The following is a 25,504-nucleotide window of genomic DNA, read 5'->3' as shown; positions in this document are numbered from 1 at the left end:
TATAAATAGCTAATAAAATGGTTACATAAAGTATCTCAATTTGGCTCCGCCCCTATCCGATATTATCCGAAACTTTTATTTCGGATTCGGTTACGGATATTTTTTTATATCGGTTACCCGATAGCTTCGGTTATAGTTACGGAGCTCCTTAACATCCCTGCACAAAAAACATATTTAAAAAAGAATGAACGTAATTAACTACAAAAAAATATGATTTTTCAATGCAGTCTTTAAATTGTTAAATATGTAGCCCTCACCTATATACATGAACAGCACTACAGTCCAGAAGAGAGAGGCTTCTTCCCGCGTACATTGTGGAACTAACTACCTACTAGTTTTCTCACGAGACTACAGCATGGGGTTTCTCAAGAAAGAAGTATATTAACGTTTCATAAGAGACGCCAACGTGCACCCGACCCTGTTTCAGGCGTCCATCGGCTACGGTAACTATTTAGAATCAGATGGGCCGTATGCTTGTTTGCCACCTACATAGTATAAAAAATATAGATCACATTATTATGTGACACCAGTAATGTGTTACAATTACGACCTCAGTGGTCTAGCGGATTAACATACCACCTTACTTCTAATGATCGCGGCTTCGATTCCTTGCACAATGCAAAGTGTGTGTTTCTAGGTATTGTCATAATATTTGATCAGAGACTGTAATTTTTTTATTTATATATCTTATGTACGATATACAAAAAAAATAATTAAAATAATAAATATACATGAACACATATAGTAGGTGGTCTTATTACTAAGCAATTTCTTACAGACTAACTTTGGGTGAATAGATAAAGTAAAAATAAGAAAATGGTTAGTCAGTTAGTAATATAAATTGATTCAGTTTTTTTGTATTAGCAGCCAAATATGAACCTACAACTTTACTAATAAACACTCAAAATCTAATTATAATAAGAACACCAAAGAAAAATTATCTTATACATATATAAAATTCTCGTGTCACAATGTTACTCCTCTGAAACGGCTTAACCGATTTTTATAAAATTTTATATGCATATTCAGTAGATCTGAGAATCGGCTACTATCTATTTTTCATACCACTAAGTGGTAAGGCATATCCTAAATTTTTTATTTCAATATATTATTTTATTTTCATTTTATTATTTAGGATTGTAAAATACATACAACCCTAAATTTTCACCCATCTAGCATCAACCTCTATTTTTTAATAGCGATTTTAATTTATATTGTATATTTAGGTAATCTTGAATCTTGAATGGCAAAACAATCTTGAATCTTGGCAAAACAATGTTTCCGGGACAGCTAGTTATTTTACATATATGTATTTTCAAGCCAAACTTCTTTAGAGGGGTAGGCAGAGAGAACCAGTGGCTTTTTATTCTTAAACAAAACTGCAACTTCCTTTACATTCTTGCCTAGAAATTAGTTCTTTTTTACCCCTCCCCCCAGCCTTGTCATATTTGGGAGATTAAATTGAATATGGGAATATTTTGAAGTTATCGTAAACAGTTCTTTAATACTTAAATAGATTACATTTTGAAATGTGACTGCAAAATTTAAGACCCATCCAAGCCCCTGTCAATGTCACACTTTGTCCCTCTTTAAGGTCACAATTTACATATAAACCCTCAAAAATAAATATTATATATATAGTTTATACATCATAATAACACACAGGCTATAAATGTCACAGCTAGTATTAAAATAATTACATTATTCTTACATTTTCTTGTTATGTGACCCTCAAAGATTGGCAGTCTGCATTCAATCTTTTCCCACATTCATGTCATCAGCCTATAATTTTGATTTCTCTTCTTTTGCCAGAGGGGAGGGGATTGTTAGTAATGAGATATACCAGCTCCATTGCTAGCTATGTATCATGTTAGATTGACCTCCCTGCAGTACCCTGGAAACTATCATGGATAATTCCTTGTTAATTTGCAAGGATAGATATGAGACCTAACCATGTTCATACTACCATTCTCCATTGATGCCGTAGAAGCATGCCATTCAAACTGGTTGGCATTTAATAAAAATTATTCATCTCCCTTAGGCATACTATTTTGTTGTTAGTAGAATCAATCTCTAATATATAAGATGGTGATAATATTGTTTACATACCTCATTCTCATCAGGCATTTCTTTTTTTATCTTTACACCAATTTTCCGTACCACTATCATCTTTTTAGAGCTCTGTGATATTTCAGACATCTTCTATTTGTTATGACAGAATTCGTAGTGGACCAATTTAATGTATAATGTAATTTTTTATGTCTGGGTATAGACTGAAAAGAAACTATATATATTACAATTGTTTATTTATATCATGGATAAGGAACTATACACATTAGCTTGTTTATACTGTTTATGAACAATTAATTGAATATTTATACCAATATTATAAACAGAAAGTGGATTTTATTATAAACTCTGGGACCACTGCACCAATTTGAGTAATTTTTTCTGTATGATAAGCACATGACATGTATTCCTTCATCATCATCATCTGCTTCATCTTCCATGTCACATGTATTTTTGGTCGGCATATGTTTTTCTCTTCCATTCATCCCTGTTCGCAGTCATCTAGTTACTTACTCCCGTTACCATATCATCTTTTACACAGACCATTCATCTCTTTTTCAGCCTTCCTCTGACATTATAACAATCCATATCATAAGTCAGTAAGTCTGTCGCTGTGTTACCTTTTCACTATAAACAGCTGAACGGAACTTAAAGAAATTTGACATGTTACGAACATAGCCTATCATCTTAAAATTTTGTAATTTATTTGTCTGTCGTGGTTAAAGCTATAGTCTATATACAGTGTATATATGTATATAATGTATATAATGTAAATAGAAAACTCACAAAGTGAAAAGCACAACCGGTTGTTTGGAAACTAATATCACTTGATAGGAAATATTAATATAGAAAAATAGTATAACAAATTTATAGTATACCTACAAAAAAAGCACCTATGGTAATTGCAGTCATAAATTATTTTTAAATTTACCAATTATTATTATTAAATGCAAACAATTTGCATTTGTGTATACACATTAAACCTCTAATAGTTTGTAACCAACAAGTTTTTTGTAAATAAACCTTCCTCTAAGTTGATTATCGTTTAGCAAATTAAGTAAATGAATATGAGAGTTTTATAATTTCTCTTTTGACATTAATGAGATTCACTTTTATTTTTATATGGTTTTATACGGCTTTGGGTTATTGGTAGGGTTGCCAATCTTAAAATTTTTTGGCTCTTCCAAAGGTAAAAATCACATACATTCTCTATCAAGGCTCTCCAACCTCGTACAACTGACAATTTGTTCAGGGCGAATAATGCATTCTACTGTGCTAACCGTAGGCGTTAGTGGAGTATGAAGATATTTTTTTTTACTACGATGGTGACAAACAAGCATACAGCCCATCTGATGGTAAGTGGATTCCGTAGCCCATGGCCGGCTAAGACACCAAGGATGACACATGCGCGTTGCCGACTCTTAACAAACCTTATTGAAAAACTTCATTCTGTAGTCTCGCGAAAAAACCTCGGTAGGTTTACTACTGATGGATTTATATTATTTAAGTAGGTTTAATTAAAACCTATAGGATGGTAATGGAATGGGCGACCACCTAAGGCGAAGTCAATCTAATGAGATTGAGTTCACTTCAGTTACCTCACTTTTTATTCCAATTATATTTATCAGTTCACGGTTTAAACTACATTCTGAAATAACAACTTAAGATTATACTTATTGTACTATACCAATTCATATTTACACCCTATTCACAGGAATGGAGGAATCATTAGTCAAAAATAAACATCAATATAATTTTATATAACTTTATTTATATTTAGTCCAAATCACTTTTTGGGTGCTGGCTTTGCAACTTTCGCTACTGGCTTCGCCACTTTTGCCGCTGGTTTGCCGTCCTTGCCCTTCTCTGCCTTCTTTTTGGGGGGCGGCGGTGGTGTTTTCTTCGGCGCTGGCTTCTTGGGTCGTTTAGCGGCCGCTGCCTTCCTAGCTTTGGCTCTGCATTCACGGAGTTTCTGCGCTCGAACCGCGGGATCGCTGGCCGGCAGCTTGATCTAGAAAATTCGATGAAATTAGCAATGTTCGGCTTTTGTTAGTTGTTTTCGTAAGCGATTGGTAGTCAGTAGTAGTCAACGTGATTGAGTAATCATAGATTTCATAACCCAATGCTCTGTTAGAGAATATCATCATGTAAAATTGGATACAAACTGTTTATGTGATTTACTGAACATTATATATTTGTTTAATCTTAATTGAATTGTATAATAGGCAGGCTTAATGCTACGAGCATTCTCTACCAGCCAACCTTATGGAATGTAGTGATATTTGAAGGTGGTTTAGTTAACTAAATAACAATTATATATAGATCGCACCTTTAGATATAGATACATAATAAAGACAAAAAACAGTCAACAGTTGCACGCCACAAATGTCTTACACACCATCTGGAAACTCATATTTGATAATCAAATCAGGGATGTTATGGATAATTTCGGATACGGATAGGTTTCGGATATAGTAATGGTTATTATACCGAATACGGATACGGATGCAGATGTGAAATTATTTCGGATTATCCGTTAATTTCAGTTATGGATATTCAAAAGGAAAATACAAATAGCTAATAATTTGGTTACATAACGTGTCTCAATTCGGCTCTGCCCCTATCCGGTATTATCCGAAACTCTTATTTTGGATTTGGTTATGGTTAAGAATATTATTTTATATCGGATAGCCGATAGTTTCGGTTATGGTTACGTAGCTCCCTAACATCCCTGAATCAAATACTCACCCCTCGCTTCTCAGCTAACACCAACGCCCTCTGGTTGTTGATTCTGGCCTGGTCCAATACGGCCTTCCTCCTCAGTACAGCCGAGTACGGGTTCAATCTCAACATAGCGCGAGTGTTGGTCAGCGGGTTGAGTTTCCTCGTAGCACGGATCACACGTTTGCTGTAAATAATTTGTATTATTTAGTTACGGTTAACTTTGGTGGCATTTGGGAAGCTGGAATGTTGATCAGAAAGTGTCAACGTGATTGAGTAATCATGGTAATCATAACCCAATGCTCTGATAGAGTATATCATCATATAAAAAATCATAAATTTATAAAAAAATTACATTATTGAGGTGTAATATTATATATATTAAATAATATTATATAAGGGTAATGTTATATATGTAAATAAACTGGCTTTTAAAAAAGAAAAAAGTTATTCACTTAAGATTCTTGCCAGTACTTCTCAATTGGATGGCATGAAAAAAATTATAATATAAAAAAAAATTATTTCATACGCGGTAAAAATGCCCTACATGAATAAATGATTTTTCAATTTGAATTTAAATACTAGTAGTGTTCAATTCGGTCACTGGCGCGGGATATAACTAGAATATTTATATAAATTTTGATGAAGAATTGTTAATTAACCTGTTTTAATAAACTAATTTAATAAATATAGGGGCTAGACACTTGGAAAAGTTATTTAAAATTCTGGTCCAGTAACAATTAGATTTTTTGGACCAATAAAGTGTTTAATACAAACATTATTGCATTACATATGTACTCATATTTTACATATTTTTAGCAGTCTTATTATCATTCTCTGTACGTACTTGGGAGCGCGGAGCACCTTTCTGATCTCGTCCGACTTCAGCAGGCGGCTGAGGTCAGTGTTGGCCATCTTGGGCTGAGGAAGGTTGAAGTTCTTCTTTAATTTTGATGGGGTCTTCCATGAGCCGAATAGGGCATCTGAAATTAAAGTGCTTATTAAAAAGATAATCAGGAGTGAGAACGAAAGTGAATGGTCCATCCATTCACTTCCGGAGGAAGACCAGGTCCTATCATAATCAGATTGATCATGTGTTGTCTGATACAGCAGTCAGCAGTCTCCAGAGTCCGCGTGAATTAAGTTATTCAGTAATTTAATTAGCAGCTTAGTGGTATTATTATATTACCAACACACTGAGCGAAAGTTGGGAGGCTTGTTGGATGCAAAGTTGGTGTTTAGACAGCACCACCTTAAAGACAAATTTGAATTCACTTCCAGCACCAATAAGGTTTGTTTGACCCTACACATCGAGTACCCATTATATTGTTTATACAGGCTTTAAAAGATCCTTTATGGAGTTAATTGTGTTCCTCATGTCGACACACTAGCCAGCTTATAGTTGTTGCTAATGTTTCCTTTGGGAAAGTCAATATACCCCGGATTATCGTAACTCCAATTGTAATGAACAAAAAGAGTAAGGCTATCTGGGGATTATTTTTTTTCAGACAAACTGACGGCGATCCTGATTGTGTTAAGTAGTTATGAAGGTGACATGGGAGTAATGAACTCACCGAGCTTGTTGAAAGCAGATTGGGTCCAGATGATGAAGCGGCCAATGTGGCCTCCAGGAGCCAGTTTAAGCAGGTTTAGCTTGTTGACATGCAGCATTTCCACACCGGGAATATTGCGGAAGGCACGCGACAAGCCCTGGAAATTAAGAATTAATACTATAGAGCCATCAATAAATTACGTTATATTAATTTAATTAATTTTTGGCCCCGTCTTTGTTGCAGCCAGTCTAATTTACGAAATTTTCCCTTCCCCCTTCCCCCTATTGTAATGTTGTACTGTTTGTCTTCCTAAAGACACACACTACAGTTCTCAGCCGTTCACAGCTTAATGGATGCACGACGCCAGCAGTGTGCGATAGAGACAACATAAGCTTCCTTCTCTTTCACACATACAGATGTTACATATTTGCAATACCCCATAAATTTTTGTATGGTAAACCAATAAATTAATTATATGTTAAAGTTTATCGTTAACTTTCATACTTTAATGCTTATATAAAATTATATACTGAAACCAGATGCCACTAAATTTATGGAATAATTGTGTTCCTCATGTCGACACACTAGCCAGCTTACAGCTGCTGCTAATGTTTCCTTTGGGAAAGTCAATATACCCCCGATTATCGTAACTAACATTGCATAGAACAATATCAGTAAGGCTTTCCGGGGAGATTTTTTTATTATTCGGAATGACAAACACCTGATGGTAAGCTGTAACCGTCGCCTATATACATGACCAGAACTACGATCATCACGTTATCATTAAATTCCGCTGTTATTAAAACTCATGTCAAATTCTGTTTTTATTTTGAAAACTTTGGATGTCTTGCAGCTTATCTTGTAATTTCCCTGCCTTCTCAAAACTGTATGTCAAAGGTGATGGACTTTTTTTTATTTTGAGGAGTTTGGAGCTTACGACGTCTTACATGTTATCTTGTAATTCCACTGCCTTTTTAAAACTGCATGTCAAAGGTGATGAAACTGTTTTTATTTTGAGGAGTTTGGTGCTTACGACGTCTTACATGTTATCTTGTAATTCCACTGCCTTCTTAAAACTGCATGTCAAAGGTGATGTAACTGTTTTTATTTTGAGGAGTTTGGCAGCTTACAAATTTCGACGTGTGTCGAAAAAAGGCGTGATATATTTGACCAAGATAGTGAGACAGCTGGTCAAATTTCATTCAGGTTGAAGCACCTGGTAATACCCCAAACCCCTCAATATTTTTTTCTGTAGTTCAATATTTGATGGAACTTACCTGATCTTTATTGTAGATGATCAGAGGTCCCTTGCGTTGGATGCGTCTGCGGTTACGCATTTTACCCTTGCCGGCGCGCAGACGTTGCGACTTGTATACCTGTACAAAAAATTATAATAAGAATACTATCTCAGGATAATTCACACAGCGCCATCTAGGGTCAAGCTAAGCAGAGCTTGTGTTTATGGGTACTAAACATCAGATATAAATATATAGATACATAGAAACGACACAGACCGATACAAACAATCAGTATGTTTGTTTGTCTGGGTCTTTTCTACATACATACATAACACAAAACACCCAGATCAATACAGTCATGAATACCAATATTTGTACTGAGCGAGGAATCATGCGTAATTTGGAAATAAGATGATGTGAAAACAAGAAAATTCCTTCCAATATCTATTGGCATATGCATTTTACATATGTCCAAACGGTCCCTTACCCCATTACAATTGTTGTTTATAACAGGGATGTTAAGGAGATCCATAAACGCAATCGATTGTATCGGATATCCGATGTAAAAAAATATCCGTAACCGTAACCGAATCAGAAATAAAAGTTTCGGTCAATATCGGATAGGGTCGGAGCCTAATTGAGACACGTTATGTAATATAACCATTTTATTAGCTATTTGTATTTTACTTTTGAAATTCCTTAATAAAATATTATCCGTAACTAACGGATAATCATTCCTATATCCGAAACCTATCCATATCCGAAATTTCATATCCATAACATCTTTGGTTTATAACAAAATTTAGAGGACAAAATCGAGACAAAGGACAAATCGAGACAAAACGGTCTATATATAACCCAGAGGGTGCCGTGAGTCCACCCTCTCTGCTATTCTATATATATGTATTCCATTGTCTATGACAGAAAAGAAAGTGTTCCAATCCGTTTGTTGGTTATGGAATATCATCTCGTCCCATTTAGAATCATAAACAAGAGGATCTTGAATGTGAATAGAATATGGGACGACTGAGTATACTTGACATAAATTACATAAATTAATATTCTAAAAAAAGAAAACACATATACTGATACATACAAATATTGGTATCATACGAGGAATCAATCCATCGGAAAGAGATGTGCTAAACTGCTAGATCACAAGGCCATCTTATGTTATATAGAAATATGCTTACCTTGAGCACATCAGACCAGGCCTTGATGCGCCTGAGGAAGATCACCGCCTGCTTGGTCTTGTTGATCTCTTGCACTTTGTCGGAGACCACCAGTGGCACTTCTGGCACCTTGTCAATTATGTGACCTGTTACAAGTAATGTTGTTAGAGAGTAGATATTTAAACACTATGTTATAGAATATTTAAAACTGGACTAAAATCAGCTCTGGAAACTATGTCTCCAGCATTATGCTGAGTTGTGATCCACATTGACTCTGTTTTTTAATGAGTAAATTGTTGATTATATTTCTTATGTCATTATTGTGTAAAATGAGTTAAAGAAATTATATTCTATTTTGTGTTATGGGCATTAGACAACTTAATGCCCATAACACAAAATAGAACTTAATCTTATCACTACGACTGATTTAATCTTATTGCATATTTATATTTGACCCAAAAATTAGTGCTTGTTGGTAGTTTGTATTCACACGTTTCGACTTGTAAATGTAAACTTACAAGGATTATTTAAAAGAGCAACACACAAGTTTCTTGCTCGTTGTGCTTAAATTAAGTTTATTTGAATAAATGATTTTCTATTCTATTCTATTCTATTCTTAAATAAATAAAAATATAATAATTCTCTCTTAGTAGATAAGAGAGAATTATTATATTTTTATTTATCAGTCAAATGCCATTTTGCAATGACAAATTGGCGCTAAAACATACATGACTAACGTAGGTTTAAAGGCTATAGTCCATGACGCTCTTCATGTATTTTTATTTTTTTTTATTTATTTAATATTTTACTGGATACAAGTCCTTTTTAGCCCAACATAAAATACAAAAACTTAAAATATATGGGACGGTTGCCACCTATGTCATTCTAATTACATGAAAAAATAAATAATGTTACCAGTGTGCTTATATTTGATGTGTAAAAGCAATGGAGAATGAACGGTGGACGGTACCTCTGGCCTGGACGAGGGCGGGGACGCCAGCGGCGGCCACCGCGGCTGCGATGGCGGCTCGTCGCAGGCGGAGGTTGACGCGGCGGTGCCAGCGGCGCCAGGGCTTCGTGGGCGCGAACATGCGGCCTCCACGGCACATGTTACCGAACGCACCCTGTCCGGACCTGGCACAACTCTACTATTAGCCTATAACTTCAAAGTATCATTCCTAACCATAATACTCAAGAGTCTCAAGGTTTCAGTAGCAACCTGCTGCTTGTAGGGACTGGTCTGCTGTAATTAATTATGCTAGATTTGGCATAGTTTTACGTTGTTTAACATATAGCATATTTTTTAGCATATAATTATAATTATTTCATAAAAATTTAACAATAATATGAACAATCCAAAAACTGTCATATTTTGTCCTTATCACAGCTGCGAGTTGGTATAAAGGGCACAGATTCTTGTTATAGAATTTTTTTCATATGTTTGGGGAGATCCCTGTCGACTACGAGCATCATGTTGTACATGTTACTTATAATAATCTCTGGAGAATTGTCACAGCGCCATCTTGTCTCAAGTAAAGTAGAGCTTTTGTTACGGCTACTAAACGACTGACATAAAAACATAGATATATTTTTCTGTAAATACATTCACAATATACATAGAAAAGACCCAGACCGATACAAATCATCATAGTCATCCATACAAATGTTTGTACCATGTGAGGAATTGAATCATCGTAGGATTGAACCCATGACTATCAAAAGTAAAGTGGTGAGCTAAACAACTTGACAGCCAAGATCATCACCTTAATCATAAATAGCTTAACACATACCTGTGGGTACCACCACCGCGTACACGAGGTATACGGGCTACAGCACGGCCGGTACCCCAGGACTCGGCACTGGTTTGGTGACCTGATAACAAATGGACGTTGTTTAGTTTTCAAAATTAATATAATAATGTGGGAAAGAGAAGGAAGCCTTACGTCGTCTCTAGCGCACACTGCTGGCGTCTTGCGTGTCAATAAGAATCTATATGTAAATTATATCACACATATTTGATGATTACAATGTACAATGTTAGATTGACCTCCAACCATCATGATAAATTTCTCGGCTAACTAATGGACATCATGATCATCTTATCGTCTTCTACTGGTGCCCCACCAGCGTAAACCGTTAGCGTGTGCACCTTTTTATTACCATTGAAACTATAGGACTCATACTTCACAACATACTTCAACACCATTTATATGCTCTTAAAGTCCTATATACAACATAGGATATTTCATGTTAAGTATGAAGATCACCTATCAGATTATTTTGAAATAAAAGCCGGAGTGCCACAGGGTTCTGTCCTTGGCCCAGTATTGTACACAATATATACTGCTGACCTTCCCACTACTAATGGTATAGTTACAGCAACATATGCAGACGACACAGCAGTGCTGTCATGTAATAAAGACCCACATATTGCATCTACAGAGCTTCAGAAACATCTGAATGGAATTAAAGAATGGTTGAATAAGTGGAGAATTCAAGTGAGCACCACAAAGTCGGTCCATATCACATTCTCACTGAAAAGAGGAAATTGCACACCAGTATCCTTAGATGGAACTATTTTGCCACAACAAACGGTGGTAAAATATCTCGGAATGCATCTGGACAGAAGACTTACTTGGAGAGACCACATAAAAGCAAAAAAAAACCAAGCTGATAGAAAACTTAAAGACATGTACTGGCTGATAGGTAGACAGTCTAAATTAAGTCTGGAAAACAAACTCCTCATCTATAAGAGCATCATAAAACCAGTGTGGACATATGCAATGGAACTATGGGGATCAGCTTCACACTCTAACATAGAAATTCTTCAGCGCTTCCAAAACAAGGCATTAAAAACCATAGCCAGAGCTCCTTGGTTCATAAAAAACATTGAACTACATACACATCTAGAAATTCCAACTGTAAAAGAAGAGATACAGAAAGCCTGTGGAAGATATAAACACAGATTAGCCGGCCATAAGAACCAGTTAGCTTCAAAACTACTGGATATAAATAACTGTCCATCTAGATTAAAAAGAGCTCGCCTTGCCAACATCTAAAGAAAGTAAATGAGATGGCACCTTACTGGAGGGGCCTCATCTCAAAAAGCCAATAACTTCAAAAAATCTGATTATAGCCGGAAGGGCTGATCGCAGATAGAGAGAAAAAAAAAAAAAAAAAAAAAAAAAAAAATTTATCTCTGCTGACTGTATTACCTCTTAATCTAAAGGTGTTTAGTCAACCAGACAAGATATGTCCAGGCTGGTTGATTAAAGACCTATTATTACTTGTAGTAGCCACAATGCACCCGTACCGACTATGGAGAAGGCCCGGAACGCCATATGATTACGTCACTGTAGCACTAATCCGCAGTAACACACAGGAGCATGACAGGCTATCTGTATGTGGACATTTAGTGCAAGAACTCAGATTCTTATACATTAATATAGATTCAATGGTAAAGGAATTTCTTTACAATGATTATAAGGAACACTAAGTTTCAATTGCGTAAGGTTTTACAATAAAATACCAGAGTCTGTTATAAATCTGCCAGAAAAAAGATTTAAATGTCAAATAAAACACTTCCTTTGCAAAAAAGCTTACTATAAAATTGAAGAATTCGTTAACGATAATAATGTTTTTGTAGAAAAATTTTAAATACATAGCACTGACAATATTATCTGATTACACTAATAATGAGTGCATAGCGATTTCTATGTTGATTATCACATGCCTCTTACTTGTTACACTGTACTTATTTATATAAAAAAACATCTATTTAAAAGATTATTTTAAGATTACTAACTACCCCTGCCAGGCTTTGTAGGGATATACATCCTTTTAATTAATACTATAAACGGAAAAGTTTGTAAGTATGGATGGATGTTTCTTACTCTTTCACAAAAAAACTACTGAACTGATTTTGATGACATTTTTAATAATACATGTATAACCTATATATATTATTATAAAATTAGAAATCAGAATAACATATAAGCTATAAATTTCATGTGGTGACACCAACTACAGGATCAGCTAGTGTAATATAAATATAAACCTTCCTCTTGAATCAGTCTAATTTCTAGTGAATTCTTCACTTGACTTATTGTTATTCTCCACTGGTTCAATGTGTAAATAATTAGCACACCATTATTCTTTTACTATTAATAAAAAGTCTCCTAAAAAGATTTTTATTACTGCTTTAATTAATTCATGGTTCAATGTGATGAAACACGAGTATATGACTCACCTGCCTCCTTGCTGACACAGTAGGGTTGGCGCGCATTCTTAGACAATGAAATGTGGACATCATTGACGATGTCAGGGCGGATGGGCGCCTTGAAGACGAAGGGCAGAGAGAGCGACGCCCCAGCTACCACCTCACTCTTCTCAGAGTACACCGACACGAGCGGTCGGGCTACAGACAGACTCTGAAACAGAATTAATTATATATTTGGGATTATAGTAAACTGTACTTACTAATCAGAAATTAAATTAAATTAAAAACTCTTCATTGTTCCTCTCACAGAAAGAAAATAACAATAGATAGCACATTGTGAAAATGAAATTATGCAGCCAACTACACTAAGGTTATGTCTATCAGAAAAATTATAAGTATATATATATACACTGATGATTAAGTAGTCAAATGTGTTCCACAAGTCGACACAATGTAAGTTAGAACAACTATACAATGTTTCCAATGGGAACTATAATTTACCCCTTTCTGTACCTGAAGGCCCATGGATGGAGTAACCAGGAAGAGTTAGGGGTACCTACATTCTAATTGATAATTAATGAAATAAATAGATAATAGTACTCAGTATTTAATATATAAGTACATGTCGAACTAACAAAGAATTGAATAACAATTAGACAAAACTAACCTGAAAATATTTTGTGATTCGAATCACAAATAAAGTTTTAGGTGACTAAATAAACATATTATAATCACAATGACTGTCACAAACAATATATTATTCGAATATTCAAGAATAACCCTTTAAAATGTTCAATAGATTCAGGATGTAGGAGTATGATTCGTAGAACCATGTTCATAGTACTTGCAGTACAAAGTACTGTTATTACACTGTATAAATTGTACTTAATAAGCAAATGAACACTACATTGAAATAATATAGCATTAAAAAATAATTATTAATGATAATTGTTGATATTTCACGATTTTATTACCAAACACGTGGGGCATTACGCCAAACTTCTACGGATTAAAGTGAGGACCAACACATAAGATATTTCGTATTTTTCACAATATTTATAGGAATTAAATATATCTTCTCGATATGAACTTACCATTTCGCTATATTAGCGAATGTTATCCTCCAAAAAAACACTATTAGCGGCGGTAAAGACAATCCGCCATGCCACGGAGGAGTAAAAAGACCGGAAACGTTTCGGAAAAATGTGACAGCGCTAAAGGACAGTTGCCATATAAAATAATATGCGGATATGTGAAATTAAATTATTAACAATATTCTATTTATTAAAATTCGAGGCTTTTAGTAGTAATATAAATTTATATATATTGTATACTTTTTTGTGTAATTGTTTAATTATTGTCTTCATAATAAATTTAATGTAATTATAGAAATTTCAGTTAGAGATACATGTGTGTAGACTTTATAAACATTCTTTTTAAATAATAAATCGGCAAAGACATTCTATACAATGCCTAATTAGTCAATAATACATGAGATAATCCTAAAGTTATCTGCGGTCATGAATGGAAACCAAGCTAAGTAATGACAATACATATATTTTCACTGACATATTTGACAATTGTAATAATTAATTATTTCATTTTTTAATTATTTAATTTTTACCGCATGAATAAAATGAATCAAATAAAATGAATAATAAAGGAGCTCCTATGTGTAGCCATGATGAAGATGTAAATATACAAACTATATCACAAGATAATCAAGATTCAGAGAAATCAACAGAAATTATTCCTAACTCAAATGATGAGAAAGCTGCAGAATGTATTAATTTAGAAACCCCGAAATCGTTCAGTATCTCATCATCATTATCACCACACGTAAATCAACTACAAAATAGTACAAATACATTAGCCGCACCTCTCTCCTTTGTTTTCTGTAATAATTCTTCGGTTATAACTAATCAACCTTGTCTTATGACGAATTTATCTTCGCCTATGGAAATTATTTTAAAACCCGGCCAACCACAGTCTTTATTTTTACAGGCATTATCAAAATTAAACGAAAGTTCTACAAATGTTTCTGTCCTAAAGTTAGACAACAGAAAAACTACTAATGAGATAGATTTATCAACAAATCAAAGGGTGATTGAAGATAATTCCAAATCACCTGAATTATCACCACCAGATTCACTATGTAGCGCTCCGCCCTCGTATTCTTTTGTATTAAGACAAATGACAATTAGAAGACGGCCAAGAATCATTAGCACATTCATACCTTCTTCTTCTTTCGTTCACCATACACCTCCACCGCATTACGCCGCTTCTTTTGATATTTTTTTAGATACTATTCCCATCCCAGCTCCTAGAGTCCATCACTTTGGCTTCACACCCATGCCAGCGCTGTGCCCTGTCTGCGGTTACACAGGGATGACTGTAGTAACAACTAAAATAACATTATGTACGCATTTTTGTGCAATAATTTTATGTTTATTGTGTTGTTGGATCTGCGCACCTTTACCGTATATTTTGAGATCATGTAAAAATGTGTCCCACTAATGCAGAAATTGTAGAAATTTCTTGGGTATGTATTGCCCAACTAATCCTGAATGTATGTAAATGGAATAATAAATATTTTCATCACAAATAGTATTTTCCATTAATTATTATTTAGAGCCATTTATATTATTTCAATATGTTCTAAATAGATATATAAATGAAATAAGAATTCCTACACTTTTAATGTTTTTGTCAAGAAGTTTATGTAGTAAACGAGCTGAAATTACGATTTGAGTACTAATGAAAGTTACATAAACGCACAATTTATTGACTTGTAGGGGGCACTACCGTACCTTGATTATATGTTATTTCCTGCAAAAGTTCCACCGACAAAGGCGTGGATTAGGAATGAATGAATTCTTGGTAAAAATATAAGGAAGAAATATCAAACATTTTCAAGTTTAATTGAAGGCATTTATTTACAATTTCATTTAGAACAGAGAAAAAATATTACGAATATTTCCTTAAAAAAATATTGGTAGCTGATATTGTACTTTATTTTGGAATATTTCTTTTTATTCTTATTTTGGTCTTAATATTTTTGCCGGATATAATACAAAAGTAAATATAGGTCACATAGGAAAACGGGTAATTTCTGTTTTTCTATTATTGCGCAATTCAGGATTATCGCTAACAAGATTCGTAAACGTTTCAGTTTGAAGAATGAATGTGATTTTTGGCTATGATAGCATTCATGCGAATTAAATTTTTTTGCAATAATTGTAATTTTGTAAAGGAGGAGTATTGTAAGTTCATATTGTGTTATATAATTACTCTTTATACGGTTTACTTGTAGAGTGTATTTCTATTATGCAAACTGCAATGTGTAAATTAATATTCACTGTATACCTATTGACTTATTTGAACGCACCTGCTGTCAATGATGTTACAGCGCCCTCTAGTGACAAAATGTCCGCCGTGTAAATTTAGAAGTCACAGCCTTTGCAAGTTCCGTGTGTGTTGCGGAAAAATCCCTTTTTGGGCGTCCGACCACATGTGAGAATAGTGAACAAAATATAGTTCTTTAGTGATTTTCTATTCCGGAAGTCCGATTTCAAAGTGTATTGTATACTAGATCGATAGATACAGTGCATAGGGAGCATCCAGTGTGCAAAAAGAGTTGGAATTGTCCGACGGAAGTGATTTTTTTTGATGTAAATACGGTTTTGCCAGGGTCAGTCCGGTGTGCTCCGAGTGGTGTTCCTATATTTTCTTTCGTTCCACGTTAAATAGCGACAGTTCTTCGTGACAGTCGATCTACATTCGCTCGGCTTTGGCTTGGTGCGCGTCCGTGTGTCAATCTCCATTACTTGGGTTAGGTCGGCACGATGCCGTGCTGAGGAGCATGGTCGCGCGCTCGTGACCGTCGGCGCGGAGCGCGCGCCCCGCTTACATAACGAGGTGGTGACGGCATGGCCGCTCGCGTATCGTCCGAGGGGGCCGGTCCCTCTTACGCGTCGGTGCTAAATTTTAGAGGTGGTGATAGCAATAAAGAAAACATTGAGTCGTCAGAGGAGGTGGCGGACGCGCCACCGAGGCATGATGACGAGGAGGAGGAGGGCTTCGTGCCGGTCATATCGCACGGGCGCCGTCCTGGGAAAGGGAGGAGAGACCGGGAGAGGCGAGCTCCCCCACGGCCCCACAAGACGCCGCAGCCTCAATCCGAGCCTCAGCCCAGTGCCGAACAGCAGCAACAATCTGAAGATGCCCAGCCAAAGAAGTTTGTGGAGGCACCAATACCGAAAGTCAATCCTTGGCAGGTAAGTGTTAACATGTAAACAATGGGCTCTTAAATACATGTGTATTGTTGTTGTACAAATATGAATATGGAAATCATGTATAATAATGATATATATTAATAAAGATGTGAATAGGGTATTACAACCACATTTTCAATATTCGGCAATACAGTTAACGAGCAAAGTCGAACCATTTTGGACATTATATTTACTTGGAATAAAATACTTATTGCATAAAACTGTGTAAGCACCTTTTTTACAGTAATTATAAAAGCTACAGAATTATACAGTGGTATTCGATTCAGGTTTAATTCTCATAAGGACATTAGATAACCTGAAAATAGTATTATTTGCTTATCGGATGTCACTTTAACTGGATTTTATGACTTTGTGTTTTAAACATGTGCTTTTTTAAATAACCATAGATAAAAGAAACATATGCTACTATATGCATGCATGCCAAGAAATGTGCTCCTTTTATACTACTTGAACATACAAAAAATCATATAACTGTATGTAAACTATGTTATAATGTATAATGAGAATAAGTAAATTATTGCACAATGCATACATAAATAATGTTGTGTAATATTTATGTACATACATATAAACATGTACAACATCTATTTGAAAAGAATAAAAGCTGAGTTACTTGTCAGTTCTCATCTTGAATCATTCCGAACTGATGGTTCAAATTCAAATTCAAAATATCTTTATCATGGAGATTTCACAATATATAAATATTCTTTATTGCACTTAAATACATTTATAAGTAAATTAATTACAGCTAATGTTAACAAAGGAGGACTTATCTCTAAAAGAGATCTCTTCCAGTCAACCCAATAGAGCGTGGCATAGGAAGTGTTGAGTGGGTTAAAATGTGCAAATTATATTTTTTATGAAAATGTCAAAATAATTAAAACTAAACATAAAAATATAATGTCCAAAATACAGATACTAATACAATATACATAAAGATAAAAAAAAAATATATTAATCCTTATAATATTATAAATGCGAAAGTAACTCTGTCTGTCTGTCTGTCTGTCTCGCTTTCACGCCAAAACTACTGAACCGATTTAAATGAAATTTAGTACGCAGATAGTCTAGACGCCGAGGATGGACATAGGCTACTTTTTAATGCGAAAAAAGGGTTGTAAGGGGTTCAAAATGGAAATACAAGGTTATCTTTATGCGGTTGAATCCTTATTCGTCATATATATATAAGAGTCTGTAATAGTATCTGCAATAGTAGGTCTATTACAGACTCTTATATGTCAAATCTACATGAATAAAGATATTTTGAATTCAAATTTGAACATATTGTTTTAGACCAATGGTAAAATAGAACAGAAGTGTTCTAATAACTATTACTAGTGTTGCCAGTATCATGATCTTGTAATTGGAATGATAAACCAACTACAGGTAAATGGTCTCTCTTTCTTTAGGTGCCATCTCCTATCGGAGGCTGTTATTATGGCAATCTTTACTAAGTCCACGGCGGTCCTGAAAAGGGACCTGGTGCTGAAACCAAACCACTGCCTGATGTTTTTTAACCATGAAGTACGGCAGACTGTACTTATTTACATAATCTACACTATGGACGTCATGTTATCATGTGACATAGGACCACTCATGTATTACCATTCAGAGTAAACCAACTGATAACCTTGTAAATGGTAACTACTTAGGTACATGATCAACACTATGGACATCATGTTATCATGTGACATAGGACCACTCATGCATTACCATTCAGAGTAAACCAACTGATAGCCTTGTAAATGGTAACTACTTAGGTACATGATCAACACTATGGACATCATGTTATCATGTGACATAGGACCACTCATGCATTACCATTCAGAGTAAACCAACTGATAGCCTTGTAAATGGTAACTACTTAGGTACATGATCAACACTATGGACATCATGTTATCATGTGACATAGGACCACTCATGCATTACCATTCAGAATGATTATGATATCATTCCTCTGACTATATATTTCCACTGCCCTATCTCATTATTGGACCAGCCTCATCACTTGAATGGGATATAAGCTTTTACATTTAAGATACATCAGCTACATACATTACACTATTATTTAAAAATAAACAGATTTCTAATATGCAGCATAGAAAAAAAACCTTTGACTGAAACCTATCATACAAATTGTGATGACCTCTGTGGTCTAACGGCTTAGCACACTGCCTTACTTCCGATGGTCCTGGATTCAATTTCTCATCAGTTACAAAAATTTGTATTCATGAGTATGATTGTTTGTATCAGTCTTAGTATTTTCTATGTATAATATGTATATATTTAAAAAAAAAAATCTACGTATTTGTATCAATTGTCTAGTCTCCATAATACAAGCTTTAGTTAGCTTAACTTGTGTCTAGATGGCGTTGTGTGAATTCAGATGATTATTATTATTAAAGCAAGCAGCTTGGTGCCTGAAATAATTAAGGCTGTGAGTATTCACTTTGTATAAAGTCAACCACATAATTTATGATTCTATCTCATTATTACTAATGGAAAAGGTTAAAATGATGATGCTAATAACGATATGGTAATATTGTAGTATTATTTCTGACAGTATGTTATAAATAACTGTGTTATAACATTTTTACATACAACCACAACACATGTTTTATTTATTTATAGCCTTAGTAAAGTTAGTGTTGGTTTTGTTTATTTATTATTACTCTGCCTAGGTACATCAGCTTGTCCTAAGACAGAGGCCTCCTCCAAAAGACTCCATGTTCATTTACAAGACTCCATGTTCATTTACAAGACTCCATGTTCATTTACAAGACTCCATGTTCATTTACAAGACTCTATGTTCATTTACAAGACTCCATGTTCCTCTGTTCAACGCTTTCCTTCTCCATGTTGGTCCATCCACTGCCCTTATGTCATCCTTCCACCTCTTTTTCGGTCACCCTCATTTTCTTTTCTGTTCTCTTGGATACCAACCTAAGACATCCTTGGTCCATTTCTGTAATCTTTTTCATACAACACATGTAATCACATTTAAATAAATTTCAACACATTTAACTCTTACCAGAAATATGTTCTGTTTTTTTCTATGTTACATTTTATCTATAATTCAATATAGTTCAGTGGTCATGGTCACATAGATATCTTAAATTGTGGAATAAACAAAAATTGGAGTATGCCCTGAGAGTGATAACATTCTAAAATGTACCACTTTCTAACCGACCAGCTGTTTACCGAATCATATTCCTAGTAATTCCTAGTGAATTTGCCACGATGGGCTCACCGACTTCACCTCATGTTCTTCTTATCATCATCCACTGGTGCCCCGCTAGCGTATACCGTTACCGTATCATCTATATATATAAATAAAATTGGAGTGTGTTTGTAATATTACATGCATATCAATATAAATAAGGTACATACACCAAAATAACATTTTTTATAATTTTTGTCTGTCTGTCTGTTTGTTCCGGCCAACCTCTGAAATGGTTGGACCGATTTTGACGGGACTTTTATTGGCAGGTAGTTGATGTAATAAGGAGTAACATAGGCTACTTTTATTTTAGAAAAATAAAGTTAAATTCCATGCGGACGAAGTCGCGTGTACAGCTAGTATATAAAAACATTTAATAGTCTTTCTTGCTTGGCCTTAATAAACCATTTAGCATGCAATATAATTATAAAAATTGTTACATTAAATACATTATTCATTTTCACAAATAGAAAAAAAAATTGTGTCCCAAAATTATTTACAAGTCTTAAAGCTAGTGATGTAAGCAGAAAACATTGAAACTCTAATTAATGATAATGATATGTAAGTATACTAATGATAAAACTCGTTTTAATTGTGTTCCTGGTACAGATTAAATATTTGTAGGCATACCGCACTTTGTACAGTCATCTGGATGGGTGCCTCTGATTTCACTACGTCTATGGACATGACAAAATTTTTTAACATTCTATTAATATTATAAACGCGGAAGTTTGTGAGTGTGGAGGGATGGATGTTTGTCTCTTTTTCACTCTTTTACGCAAAACCTCCCCTCCGATCGATCCCTCGTCTAAAACAAACGGGGGTCGAAATTAAGACGGCCTGCGCCGAGGTTCCAGGAAACCCCTAGTGGTGCCATCATAATAAGTCGTATCCTTCGGGCGGGAGTTAGCCTTCAGCCGCTCCGTAAGTCCTTCCTTTGGTTTCGAGTGCCATCTGCACTCGCCCCCTATAGTCTGTAAAGGCCAGATGCGGACAACAGCATTAGAGTAGTCCGAAAACAAAACGCAAAAACTATTGAATGGATTTTAATGAAACTTACAATAATATAGCTTAGCTTATATGTACATAAGAATAATACTCTACCTACCCAGCGGCGTTTCAGGGTTACAGAAGAAATAATGCGTGGAGAACTTGGCCTACAAAATTCGGACTTGTCCCTGGACTGATACTGGGTACGCCCGGGGGGAAATGGGACTAATGAACCCATTACTAGCAATGTACCATGTCAGGTTGACCTTCATGCGGTTCCCCCTGGAAACCATCGTCATAAATTTCTTGATCAATTTCTCACAATGGGCTGACTAACCTGACCTCATGTTTATCTTATCATCCTCCACTGGTGCCCCGCCAGCGTAAACCGTTAGCGCAGGCGGGTGCATCATTCCATTGTCATCCAGTAAAAACTGGGTACGCCCATGCTACCTGTTATTGTTATTATCCACTAGCTGTGCCCTCGGTTTCACCCGCGTCATATTTATAGCCTGTATGTTATTCTGATGTATAAGCTATATTACTGTACAGTTTCATCAAAATCCGTTCAGTTTTTGCGTGAAAGGGTAATAATTATCTGTCCGTACTTATAAACTTTCGCGTTTATAATATTAATAAGATGTACAGACAATGGTTAGTTCTATTTTTATTATATATATATATATACGTAAAGATTTCAAAATCGTATTCACAGTGTAATGAATGACATAACGTGGATGATTTTTTAGGTTAAGCTTATCAGCTATTATCACAAGTAGTGTTGTAATATCAGACAGTCGGTTTAGGAGATAATACTGTCTCTGTTATAAATAAAAATATGTGGTCAAGTGTGAGTCGTATATTTTTAATGAATGGCACCCGATTGTGCTAACGTTTACGCTGGCGGGACACCAGTGATGGATGATAATATGAGCATGAGGTCCGGGCAGTTAGCCCGTCGTGACAAATTCACCAGGAATTTATTGTGATGGTTTCCAAGGTGAACCACGTGGAGGTCAGCCTCCCATTACTAGGAAACCCTCTCCCTGGGGGGAAAGGGGACGGCATTGCTAAAAATGTACCATGTTAGGTCGACCTCTACGCGGTTCCCCCTGGAAACCAGCGTGATAAATTCATGGCGAATTTACCACGATGCGCTAACTGACCTGACCTCATGCTCATCTTGTCATCCTCCACTGGTGCCCCGCCAGCGTAGACCGTTAGCGCAGGCGGGTGCACCATGCCACTATCATTCATAAAAAAAACCTCTCCCAGGGGGGAAAGGAGATTGTTAGCAATGTGGACTGATGATCTTATTGCTGACAATGTACCGTGTAAGGTTGACCTCCACGCGGTTCTCCTTGGAAACCTTCGTGGTTAATTCCTGGTTATTTAATCACGATGGACTAATTGACCTGACATCATGCTCACCTTATCATTCTCCACTGGTGCCCCGCCAGCGTAGACCGTTAGCGCAGAGGGGTGAACCATTCCATTACCATTCACAAAAAAAAACCTCTCCCAGGGGGGAAAGGGGATTGTTAGCAATGTGGACTGATGATCTTATTGCTGACACTGTACCGTGTAAGGTTGACCTCCACGCAGTTCTCCTTGGAAACCTTCGTGGTTAATTCCTGGTTATTTAATCACTATGGGCTAACTGACCTGACATCATGCTCACCTTATTATTCTCCACTGGTGCCCCGCCAGCGTAAACTTTTAGCGCAGGAGGGTGAACCATTCTATTATCATACATGAAAAAATAAACCCTCGGGGACTACTTTAACTACATACTCATCGTAAAAGCGCAAGCATGTATACAATGATTCATTGTCAGATCAGTAATAATTTACGAAGTGTTCTAACGAGACTACAGCATAGGGTTTTTCAAGAAGGGTATATTTAGGTTACTTAATCGTTGACAACATGCATGTAACACCCCTGGTGTTTCAGGCGTCGTACTGGAACCATTTACCATCATATGGGCCGTATGTTTGATTGCTACTTGAGTAGTATAAAAAAATACTATATTCATCAATTAAAAAGAATCCCATCAAAAACATAAATGTGAAATGATAGCCGAGTTTAATATTATGATATATGCCTTGATTGTTGACTTCTACGACAAAAGAGATGAGATCTGAATGGGTGCCAAGTTCAATGGTCTGTCCTGAAATGTGTTTATAACAATATACAATATCATTTCTTCTTATAACTTAGGATAATATACTGTAGCCTAAGTTCTAACTTGGCCAGTTCTCATATACCAATTATTACTTTCGATTGCTAGTTACTACTAATATTAAAATAGGAACCGACAAGTAACATGTTTAGAACTTGCGAAGGCTACAGTATATTTCGTATATGAAAACTAGCCAAGTTAGACCTTAGGCTACAGTATATTATCCTAAGTTATAAGAAGAAATGATATTGTATATTGTTATAAACACATTTCAGGACAGACCATTGAACTTGGCACCCATTTAGATCTCATCTCTTTTGTCGTAGAAGTCAATAATCAAGGCATATATCATAATATTAAACTCGGCTATCATTTCACATTAATGTTTTTGATGGGATATCATTACTTTTTGTACATAAATTATACGAGGTACTTATTTATAACTAAATTAATACCAAATTATTTTTGGTAAATTACTGTATTTTCGTATATTTACGGGGTATAATTGTCTTTTTTTGTGTTATTTTCTATATTTTCTTGTAACTTTTAAATGTTCAAGTGCATTGCCAATTCAGTATCAGGAATTTTTGGGCAAATCGGGGCGGTATAACGTCCACAGATGGTTGTACTCTACAATAGAGCTCTCGTGACTTGGATCTAAATTGTTAAGACGTACCTACTCCATCTAAGGTTTTAACTCTGGAGAGTCCAACGTAAACCTCCCCTTTATTAAATATAGAGGAGCCTATGTTGAGAAGAGGACTGCCAAAACTAAGGCCTTGTGATTTGTGGATAGTAATAGCATATGTTAAGCAAATACGGAATTGTTCTCTTTCAACATATACATTATTTAATATCTGAAACTTCGTATTGACACGTTTTAGTTCGTAAAGACGATTATGTAACAAATTGACTGTTATCTATTGAATTCTCAAGAAAACAATTTGTTACCAATGAGGTGTCATTCTCGAGTTAACTATACATTCCTACTTATAACTATACTAAAATTGTTATTAATTTTTGGTTTAAACTATTGTCTATACCATACGTATTTACTAAAATAATGTAATAATAATATAACCACAAATATATAAGTATAATTTAAGAAAGCTATGAATTTCGTAGCATAAATCGCAACCTTATAGGTTAGATATCGAGAAACAAAACATTGAGTTTTATCGCACCGCTCCCACACGGCGCCGCCGCGGCGCCAATATACCGAAATGCCTATTATTTAATAATTATTTATAAAAATAATGCTTTTACACTATCGATGTGCGCTAAATATTGAAACAATAATTAATACCAAATCTCAGTTAATAACATAATAAATACGAAATTCGACTATACTCCTAGTTATAAGTACGAGTATATTTTAGACAGAATCTAAATTATAGCAACTAGTGTTTACCGCTCAATGCAATATTTGAAGTTTGCTAGTTATCGACACTGATGTGAAGGGGTCAACGTAAATTGGTAATGATCGACGTTTTCATACAATATTAGTTTCCGTCCAGTACAAGATGAGATATTTCGCCAGGGATCAATGTCAATTGGTGGCTATCGACGTTTTCATAGAATTTTAGTGTTCGTCCAGTATAAGTTGAAATAGAATCAATTAAAGTGAAAAATTGTAGTAAAATGATAACAATTTACCAGTTTCAGATTTTTTCCTTTATATTCACCTAATTACCTATCTGCATGCCAAATTTGAACTTCCTAGGTCATCTGGAAGTGGGTTATAATTTTGATCTATAGTTGATCAGTGATAAAAATGACGATTTTTGGACATTAATATCTAAATAACCGTTTGAGATATGTTTATGAAATTTGGAACACATATT

At 35.2% G+C, this 25,504-nt stretch overlaps 3 protein-coding genes and 1 long non-coding RNA gene across 5 annotated transcripts in view; 2 read left to right on the top strand and 2 right to left on the bottom strand.

Annotated features, from left to right (window-relative positions):
* Positions 1 to 1,769: 1,769 nt before the first annotated feature.
* Positions 1,770 to 3,172, bottom strand: LOC131845333 (uncharacterized). Of its 2 annotated transcripts, none has more exons than XR_009357631.1 (3): positions 2,949 to 3,172; positions 2,110 to 2,273; positions 1,770 to 1,901 (listed from the first exon to the last, which is right to left on the bottom strand). It is a non-coding gene; the product is annotated as an uncharacterized LOC131845333 (long non-coding RNA). The 2 variants fall into 2 exon arrangements; XR_009357630.1 differs by having other exon boundaries at positions 3,002 to 3,172.
* A 652-nt stretch (positions 3,173 to 3,824) lies between these two features.
* LOC131845299 (large ribosomal subunit protein uL4) lies at positions 3,825 to 14,177 on the bottom strand. The gene is made up of 10 exons (XM_059194343.1): positions 14,068 to 14,177; positions 13,004 to 13,184; positions 10,545 to 10,626; positions 9,725 to 9,888; positions 8,776 to 8,900; positions 7,622 to 7,720; positions 6,366 to 6,501; positions 5,639 to 5,774; positions 4,819 to 4,978; positions 3,825 to 4,081 (listed from the first exon to the last, which is right to left on the bottom strand). The coding sequence occupies exons 1-10, from the start codon at positions 14,068 to 14,070 to the stop codon at positions 3,857 to 3,859; spliced, it is 1,311 nt and encodes a 436-aa protein (XP_059050326.1). The 5' UTR covers positions 14,071 to 14,177; the 3' UTR covers positions 3,825 to 3,856.
* A 392-nt stretch (positions 14,178 to 14,569) lies between these two features.
* Positions 14,570 to 15,507, top strand: LOC131845300 (uncharacterized). Its single transcript, XM_059194344.1, has one exon. It carries the CDS (start codon positions 14,624 to 14,626, stop codon positions 15,488 to 15,490), a length of 867 nt encoding a protein of 288 aa, XP_059050327.1. The 5' UTR covers positions 14,570 to 14,623; the 3' UTR covers positions 15,491 to 15,507.
* Positions 15,508 to 16,441: 934 nt separating this feature from the next.
* LOC131845246 (titin) overlaps positions 16,442 to 25,504 on the top strand; it is an 89,164-nt gene continuing 80,101 nt past the window's right edge. Inside the window, exon 1 of the mRNA XM_059194285.1 lies at positions 16,442 to 17,250. Coding sequence (XP_059050268.1) covers positions 16,903 to 17,250 — 348 coding nt within the window. The 5' untranslated portion in view covers positions 16,442 to 16,902. The remainder of the gene's footprint in view (positions 17,251 to 25,504) is intronic.

Source organism: Achroia grisella, unplaced genomic scaffold (assembly GCF_030625045.1).
Source record: "Achroia grisella isolate CSIRO2021 unplaced genomic scaffold, CSIRO_AGI_Agris_v1 utg461, whole genome shotgun sequence".
In the NCBI taxonomy this organism is placed as follows: domain Eukaryota; kingdom Metazoa; phylum Arthropoda; class Insecta; order Lepidoptera; family Pyralidae; genus Achroia; species Achroia grisella.
The sequence above is the reverse complement of the archived record's forward strand: the minus strand, read 5'-3'. Positions and strand labels throughout refer to the sequence as shown.

Bases quoted from the DNA above. Each gene is read 5' to 3' on its own strand.
- LOC131845299 (XM_059194343.1), bottom strand. The intron at 7,721-8,775 runs GTAAGCATATTT...TTTTTTGTACAG, and splicing joins CCTGGTCTGATGTGCTCAAG to GTATACAAGTCGCAACGTCT. The intron at 4,979-5,638 runs GTACGTACAGAG...AATTATTTACAG, and splicing joins AAGGTGCTCCGCGCTCCCAA to CAAACGTGTGATCCGTGCTA.
- LOC131845300 (XM_059194344.1), top strand. From the start codon at position 14,624: ATGAATAATAAAGGAGCTCCTATGTGTAGCCATGATGAAGATGTAAAT.